At 41.0% G+C, this 12,902-nt stretch overlaps 1 protein-coding gene across 1 annotated transcript in view; it reads left to right on the forward strand.

Moving 5' to 3' along the window:
* LRRC24 (leucine rich repeat containing 24) overlaps positions 1-12,902 on the forward strand; it is a 516,058-nt gene that overhangs the window by 399,444 nt on the left and 103,712 nt on the right. Inside the window, exon 5 of the mRNA XM_053715436.1 lies at positions 3,572-3,740. Within this exon, the coding sequence (XP_053571411.1) occupies positions 3,572-3,740 (169 nt within the window). The remainder of the gene's footprint in view (positions 1-3,571; positions 3,741-12,902) is intronic.

Genomic DNA, 12,902 nt, shown 5'->3' on the forward strand with positions numbered 1-12,902 from the left:
AGGAACATTACACCCTTTTTGATCCTTCGTTTGCTTTTATCATCAAGATGACTAGTTCATCTGGGGATTCAGAAAAGAACAAGATAAGTTTCACAAAAACATCACACAAGTGGCTTCTGAGTAACACAGTGATATTTGCCCTGCATCTCTAAAAGATCAAAAAAAACATAAATGGACAATAAACACAATTTTTTCTACAATGATTTAAAAGCACTGCAGAAAAGTATAGTGAAATAAGTCCTCTGGGGAGGATGTTTGCACCCAGTGCACGGTTCTAGCTGCACCATAGCAATCCTTTTTTTAATCTACTGCACTGATTGGCTGTTCTGCCAGCCCTAGACACTACACAGCCTGCTGCCATACAAACAGGATTTAGGATCCAAGGCTGTATGCAGGGTTACAGATGCTTCCTGTATATAGCTTATGTGGTGGGTGGTCCATGGGCAGCTGACTGGCTGCACTACATGTCAGTGCTAATCTTGCTATGGTAGACTGGCTTTGTGGGCTAGCAGCAAGTGGGGTGCAAACACGGCTCTCTAGACCTGGCTCAGCCCCCTTAGAGATAAGCTTTCAGTATACTTTATACTGTTCTGCAATGCTTTTAATGCATTGAAGATAAAATTGAGTTCAGTGCCCGTTAAATATCTACAAATGTATTGCAATCTCCACTGAATTATCCCTTGGAATGCTGGGTCTGTTAGCAGCTAAATTACCAATTTATTATTAGTGAACAAGAACTAATTTTCAAAATCAAAGAACCTAATTGTAGTCATTACTAATGATATACAGAGAATAAGAAGCAAACACAATATGGCGTACTGCTGTCTACTTATATACACTACAACATATGCTTTTTTTTATCTTAAACCCAAGTACAACATAGACTTTTATTTACCCTTAAACTCAAGTACAACATAGACTTTTATTTACCCTTAAACTCAAGTACAGCATAGACTCTTATTTGATCTTAAACCCAAGTACAACATAGACTTGTATTTGCTTTTAAACCCAAGCACAACATAAAATTGTATTTGGTCTTAAACCCAAGTATTTTCCAGCTGTTTTTGACTATAGTCTAATAATAGCTAATACGTAAGTAAAATGTCTGAGGATTGACTTAAGATTTACCCTTCAGTCCTAGCACTAAATTGTGCTGCTCTCCATTTGTACATAACTATGCATTTAATTTGTTCTGAGAGACTTATGCTTGGCGTGCTATATTGTGTGGTGGCGTGCCGAATTAGTTACAGATGAAATACTGCCATTAACGTAAAGGCGTTACAATATTCGAGCTGTTACCATATAGTTGCTGTTATAGCCTCAGTAATATATCACCCCCACAAAATTAAATATATACAGACTAAATAGTCACACTATGGCTGAGAATGTACCATCGGTTGTGTTATTATGCGTAACTTATGGTATTAATCATAACTTAAAGTTGCCAATACCTAATAACTGGCTTGCTATCACTGTTTGTGCAGTGAGTTAACTGTATTTGATCTCCATTCGCTCGTACATAAGACCCAGCACACAACTAAGGTAGATTAAGTCAGTAGGACCTATTTATTAAAGGTCTTGCGGACCTGATCCGACAGTGCAGATCAGGTCTGCAAGACCTCGCTGAATGCGGAGAGCAATTCGCTCTCCGTATTCAGCATTGCATCAGCAGCTAACAAGAGCTGTTGGTGCAACGCCGCCCCCTGCTGGCTCGCGGCCAATCGGCCACTAGCAGGGGGGTGTCAATCAACCCGATCATACTCGATCGGGTTGATTTCCGGCGATTCCTATCCGCCTCATCAGAGCAGGCGGACAGGGTTATGAAGCAGTGGTCTTTAGTCTGAAAACTCGACAGAAACACGGGCCCACAAGCTCCATTCGGAGCTTGATAAATGGGCCCCAATCTATTAAGATTAGCTTGCAGCTTAATAATTATTCAGTATCCGCTGCTACATTGTAGATAGCTTTGCTGATACTCTAGCAATACTGCTTAGAGGTTACTATTAAATCAAAACTATCAGTACAACAGACTTTTATTTGCCTCTAAACCCAAGTACAACATAAACTTGTATTTGCCTCTAAACCCAAGTACAACATAAACTTGTATTTGCCATGCCTCTAAACCGAAGTACAAAATAGACTTTTATTTACCCTTAAACCCAAGAACAACATAGACTTTTATTTACCCTTAAACCCAAGCACAACATAGACTTTTATTTACCCTTAAACCCAAGCACAACATAGACTTTTATTTACCCTTAAACCCAAGCACAACATAGACTTTTATCTACCCTTAAACCCAAGCACAACATAGACTTTTATTTACCCTTAAACCCAAGCACAACATAGACTTTTATCTACCCTTAAACCCAAGCACAACATAGACTTTTATTTACCCTTAAACCCAAGCACAACATGGACTTTTATTTACCCTTAAACCCAAGCACAACATAGACTTTTATTTGCCTTTAAACCCAAGTACAACATAGACTTTTATTTACCCTTAAACCCAAGCACAGCAAAGACTTTTATTTACCCTTAAACCCATGCACAACATAGACTTTTATTTGCCTTTAAACCCAAGTACAACATAGACTTCTATTTACCCTTAAACCCAAGCACAACATAGACTTTTATTTACCCTTAAACCCAAGCACAACATAGACTTTTATTTACCCTTAAACCCAAGCACAACATAGACTTTTATTTGCCCTTAAACCCAAGCACAACATAGATTTTTATTTAACCTTAAACCCAAGCACAACATAGACTTTTATTTGCCCTTAAACCCAAGCACAACATAGACTTTTATTTGCCCTTAAACCCAAGCACAACATAGACTTTTATTTGCCCTTAAACCCAAGCACAACATAGATTTTTATTTAACCTTAAACCCAAGCACAACATAGACTGTTGTTCCATCATAGATGCAAGAGAAATGTTTAAATAACCAAGTAAACTCTTCTCATTTTTAAACACCTATGCTCACTATTTTATAGTTGAGGTTTGTATTTGTTATATGACCTTAGACCCTCTCTAGTGTAAATAAATGCAATTTTAAGCCATATATAGGCTGATACCTAACTAAACACAATCAGACAATCAGGCATTATAAGTATACAATCAGTGTAATATCTCATCAGAAAATAGTCTCCACTGAAAAATTGCATTAAAATGCTACTACTGAAATTAACAGAGATTTGTAGTGAATTTCTGTGGGGTTGATAATGACAGTTTAATGTTACCTAATGAAAATGGCAGCTATATTAATATAGCACGGTGCAATAAGGAAAATATGGTTACGGTTAGAAGAAGGTTAAGAATTAAACTGAGCAGGCTGCACTGCTATACCAAGATGTTCAGTGTTCACCATCTGTAATACGCTGTTTCTCTATAGCTGACATTTCCATCGAGCAACATTATTTCAGGAAACATTTCTATCTTATGATGTAGTGACATTTCAATGGAAGAGTTTTGATGTGGAATTTTATTAGTTGCAACCTTTAACTAGTAATCCTAATTCAGCATAGACTGCTCTCTACATCTGACTCTGACTTTCTCTTAACTGCAGAGACTTCAGGAGCTGCACTTGCAGGAGAACAGCATTGAGATACTTCAGGAGCAGGCATTTGCTGGGCTCTCGTCACTTGCCCTTCTGGACCTCAGCAAGAACAATCTGCGCACTGTGAGCCGTGCCTCCCTCCAACCACTGATCAGCCTGCAGGTGCTGAGACTGACGGGTAAGGAGCAAATACATCTAGGTGCACTAGGGACTGTACAGAGACTGACAGGTAAGGAGTAGATGCGTGTAGGTGCACCAGGGACTGTACTGAGACTGACGGGTAAGGAGTTGATGCGTGTAGGTGCACCAGGGACTGTGCTGAGACTGACAGGTAAGGAGTAGATGCGTGTAGGTGCACCAGGGACTGTACTGAGACTGACAGGTAAGGAGTAGATTCGTATAGGTACATTAGGGACTGTACTGAGACTGACAGGTAAGGAGTAGATGCGTGTAGGTGCACCAGGGACTGTGCTGAGTCTGACAGGTAAGGAGTAGATGCGTGTAGGTACACCAGGGACTGTACTGAGACTGACAGGTAAGGAGTAGATGCGTGTAGGTGCACCAGGGACTGTGTTGAGACTGACAGGTAAGGAGTAGATGCGTGTAGGTGCACCAGGGACTGTACTGAGACTGACAGGTAAGGAGTAGATGCGTGTAGGTACACCAGGGACTGTACTGAGACTGACAGGTAAGGAGTAGATGTGTGTAGGTGCACCAGGGACTGTGCTGAGACTGACAGGTAAGGAGTAGATGCGTGTAGGTGCACCACTGACTGTACTGAGACTGACAGGTAAGGAGTAGATGCGTGTAGGTACACCAGGGACTGTACTGAGACTGACAGGTAAGGAGTAGATGCGTGTAGGTGCACCAGGGACTGTGCTGAGACTGACGGGTAAGGAGCAGATGCGTGTAGGTGCACCAGGGACTGTGCTGAGACTGACCGGTAATGAGCAGATGCGTGTAGGTGCACTAGGGACTGTACTGAGACTGACAGGTAAGGAGTAGATGTGTGTAGGTGCACCAGGGACTGTGCTGAGACTGACAGGTAAGGAGCAGATGTGTATAGGTGCACCAGGGACTGTATTGAGACTGACGGGTAAGGAACAGATGCGTGAAGGTGCACCAGGGACTGTACTGAGACTGACAGGTAAGGAGTAAATGCGTGTAGGTGCACAAGGGACTGTGCTGAGACTGACAGGTAAGGAGTAGATGCGTGTAGGCGCACAAGTGACTGTGCTGAGACTGACAGGTAAGGAACAGATGCATGTAGGTGCACCAGGGACTGTGCTGAGACTGACAGGTAAGGAGTAGATGCGTGTAGGTGCACCAGGGACTGTGCTGAGACTGACAGGTAAGGACTAGATGTGTGTAGGTGCACCAGGGACTGTGCTGAGACTGACAGGTAAGGAACAGATGCGTGTAGGTGTACCAGGGACGGTACTGAAGCTGACAAGTAAGGAGCAGATGCGTTTAGATGCACCAGGGACTGTGCTGAGACTGACAGGTAAGGTGCAGATGCGTGTAGGTGTACCAGCGACTGTACTGAGACTGACAGGTCAGGGACAGATGCGTGTAGGTGCACCAGGGACTAAGTTGAGACTGACGGGTAAGGAGCAGATGCGTGTAGGTGCACAAGGGACTGTGCTGAGACTGACAGGTAAGGAGTAGATGCGTGTAGGTGCACCAGGGACTATGCTGAGACTGACAGGTAAGGAACAAATGCATGTAGGTGCACCAGGGACTGTGCTGAGATTGTTGTGTAAGGAGCAGATGCGTGTAGGTGCACCAGGGACTGTGTTGAGACTGACAGGTAAGGAGTAGATGCGTGTAGGTGCACCAGGGACTGTACTGAGACTGACAGGTAAGGAGTAGATGCGTTTAGGTGCACCAGGGACTGTACTGAGACTGACAGGTAAGGAGTAGATGCGTGTAGGTGCACCAGGGACTATGCTGAGACTGATGTGTAAGGAGCAGATGCATGTAGGTGCACCAGGGACGGTGCTGAGACTGACAGGTAAGGAGTAGATGTGTGTAGGTGCACCAGGGACTATGTTGAGACTGACGTGTAAGGAGCAGATGCGTGTAGGTGCACCAGGGACTGTGTTGAGACTGACGGGTAAGGAGCAGATGCATGTAGGTGCACCAGGGACTGTACTGAGACTGACAGGTAAGGAGTAGATGCGTGTAGGTGCACCAGGGACTGTACTGAGACTGACAGGTAAGGAGTAGATGCGTGTAGGTGCACCAGGGACTGAGTTGAGACTGACGGGTAAGGAGCAGATGCATGTAGGTGCACCAGGGACTGTGTTGAGACTGACGGGTAAGGAGCAGATGCGTGTAGGTGCACCAGGGACTGTACTGAGACTGACAGGTAAGGAGTAGATGCGTGTAGGTGCACCAGGGACTGTACTGAGACTGACAGGTAAGGAGTAGATGCGTGTAGGTGCACCAGGGACTGTGCTGAGACTGACAGGTAGGCTGACCATATTGCCGCTTTAAAAAGGGACACATATAAAAAATACATATGTCAGGGCTGTTTTCAGTGCCGTTTAAAGAAATGTTTTGTATAAGAACCCTGACATATGTATTTTTCATATGTGTTCCTTCTTAAAGCGGCAATATGGTCAGCCTACTGACAGGTAAGCAGAGGAGTAGATGCGTGTAGGTGCACCAGGGACAGTGCTAAGACTGACAGGTAAGGAGCAGATGCATGTAGGTGCACCAGGGACTGTGTTGAGACTGACGTGTAAGGAGCAGATGCGTGTAGGTGCACCAGGGACTGCACTGAGACTGACAGGTAAGGAACAGATGCGTGTAGGTGTACCAGGGACTGTGCTGAGACTGACAGGTAAGGAGTAAATGCGTGTAGGTGCACCAGGGACTGTGCTGAGACTGACAGGTAAGGAGCAGATGCATGTAGGTGCACCAGGGACTGTGTTGAGACTGACGTGTAAGGAGCAGATGCATGTAGGTGCACCAGGGACTGCACTGAGACTGACAGGTAAGGAACAGATGCGTGTAGGTGCACCAGGGACTGTGCTGAGACTGACAGGTAAGGAGTAGATGCGTGTAGGTGCACCAGGGACTGTGCTGAGACTGACAGGTAAGGAACAGATGCATGTAGGTGCACCAGGGACTATGCTTAGACTGACAGGTAGGGAGTAGATGTGTGTAGGTGCACCAGGGACTGTACAGAGACTGACAGGTAAGGAACAGATGTGTGTAGGTGCACCAGGGACTGTGTTGAGACTGACGTGTAAGGAGCAGATGCGTGTAGATGTACCAGGGACTGTGCTGAGACTGACAGGTAAGGAACAGATGCATGTAGGTGCACCAGGGACTGTGTTGGGACTGACAGGTAAGGAGCAGATGCGTGTAGCTGCGTTTGGGACCAACATATACTAACATCAATGCAGACATTAGTGGCCAAAGCAAAAGAACTTGGCAATGGACACTTGGTAAAGTGACACTGCATGTAAAGTGGTCGAGATCCCTACATTAAAGGGATATTAAAGTCTTAAAATGTCTACCATGCATAGGAAAGAGCACTATCTAAATGGTACAGATATTTTGCATACAAGAAATATGTTTACTTATGGGTTTTGTTGCTGGGCCTTAAACGTATAGAAAACAATTGCACCACATTCCCTAATTAAATATTCTGTAAGACTCAAGCAATATCCCAGCTGTGTCTGAAACGTGCCCTGCTCAATAGTACTAATAACCCTCCTAAAAAGCAGTACTAAGTCACTCTCCATTTTTTAACCAATAACAGCTCACTTCCTCTTGAGCCGTATCATGCTGTAGAATCCCCCTAACATAGTGGGCATTATTCATTTCTCTCATTGAGAAAATATGGGCGGGTATCCATGCAAATGACTAACAACACAATGTAATAATGGGTGTATCTTTAAAATATTGATTGACACTATTCCCTGCTGGCCGCTTCGTGCCTCTGCCAGCCTGATGCAGCTGGTTCGTACAAGAAATTGTTTAGCCGAGGATATGCTAAGCACTGGTCTTTGCATAGGCTTCATATGTGCCCAACAGTAGAAGACACGGTATCCTACAGATTTCTGGCCAGACCCAATCATCCCAGACAGCTGTGTAACAGGGCTCCCTGCTGATCCCTATAGTGATAATCAGTATTTGCAGCATCACATTCTTCCCTTGCCTCCCCCTCTCCAACCTAGCTAGCCCACAAGATTGTATATGTAATAAATTATCTACTGACACGACTCTACGGAACTCAGGCAGTTACACTCTCTGCTCCCCTATACGCTCTATAAATAGTATGTCCCATGCGATCTTCCAGACAGAAACACACTATGTCAGCAGGAGAGAGTGCCTGAAACAGTTAGAAACATACCCCTTAGTCAAGCCACTCCTGCTGCCTGCTCATACACAGTAATGCCCAGCCTGGAACTACTTCAGCGTTACTGTGACGTAGCAGGTGTACCGGTAGGATTAGGCATGCACTGGTGGCCATCTTTAAATAATGTGATATGTGCGTACGAGCACATTTATTGGCTGATATTGTTGATTTTCAGAGGGCTTGGGCTAGATTGAAATATTAAATTAAATATATCTTCTAATGCAAATGTTTTAATTAATAGATGTATATTGCAATGTTTGTTATTATGTGACAATCTTTATAAATTCTAACAGAAAAAGTATGAGTTTACTATCCCTTTAAGGAATGGAAAACAGGAGTATATATGGTATAATGGTCAAAAAACAACCCTATAAACCACTATTTCCTATAGGAGGCGCTGGCACTACTCAATACCAAACTAATTAATAATGCACAATTAATATAGATAAGTACATATAAACATATAAACAGTATTATCAAATGAGGAGAGGTGTGGAATAAATACCACAGGAAGAAATAGACCAGTCCTTAGGTTCAAAATAGTCCAAGAAAAGTCCTTGGAATCTGGAAAGCTTGGAAGGCTGCACTCTGACTTCACCCAATCAGATGGTAGAATTCTGTAGCAAAAGACAAAAAGGACAGAGGCGCCACATGTGCAGATCAATCAAGCACCAAATGAACCAATCTTATGGATACAGGGTACTCACAAGTAAAGCGGCACTCAAATGTGCCAGTAGAAGCAGGCTGGTATTTGGCAGCAAACCAGCTGGCTGGTATAGGGCCTTTTTCCCCATGATCAGATGCCGTACGATACAGCTAGGTCCCTGGGACTGTTGATGGAAGGAAATATGGAGAGAAGGGCAATCTTGCCCCTAGGTAGCTGGAAGGGAATCTTAACACCATCCAAACCAGATGTATATGTATAAAAACATGTATACATGTATTAAAAGCAAACAGAGCAAAAATTAACCCTTTAAGGACACAGCTTTCAGTTTGCTCAATTGTTTTATGATGGAAAAATTCCGTCATATGTCCTTAAGAGGTTAAAAGATATACCAAAGGTATAACAATGGTGGCAAGGTGTAAGATATCTCCCCTGTATGATACAAGGAGTATAATAGAAACGCGTTTCTCGGGGGGCTCCCCGTTTCCTCAGGCTTGTATCTCCTAATCAAACAAATGCCCTTTTAATAGGGCTATAGCTACCACATGGTGTAATAACCCCTCCCCTTCTTCATAACACTGCAACCAATAGAACCCTTTTCTCTCCATACACACCCCATTATAAATGTAAAAGTATGTAAGTAGATGAAAATCACTACATAACTTATCTTATATTAAAAGTGTTGCATATGTGTCATAATGATATGATCAAAACTTAGATCTGTTTGTGAAAAGTGCAATTGAGATTATATTTGCATCAGTGCATAAATATACATATATTAAGTGCATCAGTGAACATAAGTAATGAAGACTTGATTTGACTTACACTTTGGCATGTTTTTTTAAAAAACACAATCATGCCGAAAAAAACGCCCGCATTTACAGCGTCCTTAGTTTGTTTATGATTAACATCGTCTTTCTGTCTCTCTTGGGCGTATTACAGTGTATTGACCAATCCATGACTCAATGTGGGGGGCCCGGCCCTAAGCTAATATGTGATTGGGTGTTTAGCTAAAGCGGGCTGACATGTGCGTTGGTCACATGTAACATAGTGACGTATATTATTCCTCAGGCCAATTTATCATGATGAGCATAATAACATAAGATATGGGGCTAATAGGAGGCCCGACAGGACCAATCCCTTATGACATCAACCAATAGAAATCGCACAGAATTAAAAGGCATGTGATTGGCCCAAATGAGAAATGGTAGTCAAACAACATAAGAAAACCTTACTCCGTGAAAGATAATTGAATTATAAATATCGGCCAGTGCCGATCTAAAATGGAAGAATATAATACTAAGATGTAATGATAAAACAATATAATAAGATGTGGCTAGTGACAATAACTATGTAAATAATAAACAATGCAAGACTGAGGTATGTACCTAAGTGTGAAATAAATAAATATAGGCAAACTAGATAGGGTGATTATACAACTATAAGTGCCAATAATGATATGTGAAGTGTGTTGATTCAATAAAGTCGGACTAACCTAAACACTATGAATTAATGATAAGGGAAGTGTGTGTATGTATAAGGGACGTGTGTGTATAAGGGACGTGTGCGTGTGTGTATAATGTAAATCCGATCACTGATAAATAAAAGGAGTGTATATGTAATAAAATACTTGTGAATTAGTGAAAATGATAATAATTGAGGGAAAAAAGTATTAAAATTAATAATTGTGATGCTTGAAGCAAGTGGGACAGGGGAAGTGGTGAGAATATAATGGTGTGATATGAACATCCTAAATGCTCTAATGAAGTGTGCATACATGTACATACAAATGTATGTATAAATGAATTAAAAAATATAAATATAATGGAGGGATGGAGAGTCCGGTGTACAATACATCAAAAACAAATAGTCTATTATTATAATATATAAAATTATTAAATGAAATATTAAATGATCACTGGTACTAAAAAAATTGATATTGACCCCATATATGTGGCATATCATTACACAAATGCAGCTGAATCTATGACCTCATTTAAACCCACAGGAAACAAACTATTAAATTTGTAGATCCAATATGTATCTCTTTGCCTAAGTTTAGAGAATCTATTGGTCTGGTTATCACGAGGAATGCTCTCAATGGGTGTGATCTTTATATTGCATACACCAGGAGTATGTTCATTACAAATGTGTCTAGAGACACTATGTTTGAGCGATTTATATTTGATATTTCTCAGATGCTCACTCCATCTGTTTCTAACCTTTCTGCATGTCCTACCTATATACTACATTCCACATTCACTGGTGAGTGCGTAAATGACATAAATAGAATCACATGACATACGATTTTGTATGGTAAAGCATTCACCTGTGCTGTGGGATGTTATGTTAACTGATCCATAAGTAATATATTTACACATAAAGCAAGATTTCTTTCCACATCTGAAGGTTCCTATCCTATTTGACAGGGAGTATGAGTTGGAGTTGGATTTGATCTTATTGTGTTGCTTCCTCTTAGTCATCACTACCTTACTAGATGCTAATTTATGTTTAAATGTTGGTGTTCTCCTATATACAAGTTTGGGCTGAGATGGTAGGATTTTTTTCAAAACCGGATTTTTTAACAGGATAGGCCAATGTTTCTTCAGAACTTTGGTCACCGCTTTATGGTTGGAATTATACTGAGTGACAAAAAGTGGCTGTTTGTTGGTAAATGGATCATCGTTTTTGTGCTTGGTTGTGTCAACATTCAATAAATAATCTCTGTCTAACATTTTTGCTCTCTCATAACCCCTATAGACCAGTCCTGATGGATAACCTTTTTCCATAAATCTGGATACAAGGATTTCAGATTGTATATTATATTGTTCCATTGTACTACAGTTTCTTCTTAACCTACAGAACTGGCTATAGGGGATATTTGTCTTCCATTTTGTCAGATGATTGCTGGAGAAATGAAGGAAATTATTGCAGTCTACCTGTTTAAAATAGGTAGAGGTGGAAACATTACCCTCTGTGTCCCAAGTATGGACCACATCCAAAAATTCTATAGATTTCTCTTGTAAATTATGAGAAAATCCTAAACCATATTATTGTCATTGAGGTGTGAAACAAAATCAACTGCTTCAGTTGGTAAACCATCAAAAATAAAAATAAGATCATCTATGTAACGGCCATAGAACACCAGATTGCCTCACCACTTTGAGTTATAGATATAAAGTTCCTCAAAATACCCCATAAAGAGGTTTGCAAAGCTGGGGGCAAATCTGGTGCCCATGGCCGTTCCCTTAATCTGTAAGTAAAATTCTTCTAAGAACTGAAAATAATTATGTTTCAAAATATAATCAATCAAAGTTAATAAATATTCTTTTTGGATCGTTGGCATATAAGGGTCTCTATTCAGATTGATCTGGGTGGTATAAATGCCTAAATCATGCGAAATGTTTGAATACAGAGAACCTACATCACAGGAAAGCCGTATATAATTTTTATTGTAATCATATTTGATATTGGATAATTTGTATAACAGATCTTTGGTGTCTTTAATATAAGATTGTAAATTTACCACATATCTCTGTAAGTAGGTATCTATATATTCGGACAGTCTATCTGTAGTGCTGTTAATACCTGCTATGATTGGCCTACATGGGGGTACTTTCTCGTTCTTGTGTACTTTGGGAAGATGGTAGTAATAAGGTGTATTTGGGTGGTCAGGGGTTAGGTACCTTCTTTCTTTTTTAGTGAGAATATTTAAAGTAATACCTTGCTCTAATAGAGTATTGAGAATCTTGGAGAATTCAATAGTTGGATCACAGGTAAGTTTAATGTAGTAATCTTTATCTCCCAGAATCCGCTGGGCCTCACTGATGTAGTCTGAATAATTCTGTAAGACGATGCCACCGCCCTTATCGGCATGACGGATGACCAAATTTAAGCAATGGTTGCTCACTGGCTAAAAAGCAGAATCCTGCTTCTCAGTCTGGTGGACACTGACAACTGCATAAAAAACAAAAAAATATTTAGTACACAAAAGAATGAAATAAAGCAATCACATTAGCCAAAACTGAAAATGAAAAAAAACACTAAAAAGGACAATATAGCTACTTTAAATGGACATAAAATAAGTTGGGATAGAGACAAAATATAACGATATGTACTTTAATTACTTAGCTGCAAAATTATACTGCAGTGCCTCACCTTTTCTTTTAAGTTTCCGAATTGTAAAGCTCTATCTCCCCCCAAACATTTCCTTCTATGGCTGTATCTACTGTATATCTATTGTTACTTTGGTAGAATGCAAAAGTGCAATATTTAACATCTGATAGGTACTTCTTACAATG

Source organism: Bombina bombina, chromosome 5 (genome assembly GCF_027579735.1).
Source record: "Bombina bombina isolate aBomBom1 chromosome 5, aBomBom1.pri, whole genome shotgun sequence".
In the NCBI taxonomy this organism is placed as follows: Eukaryota; Metazoa; Chordata; class Amphibia; order Anura; family Bombinatoridae; genus Bombina; species Bombina bombina.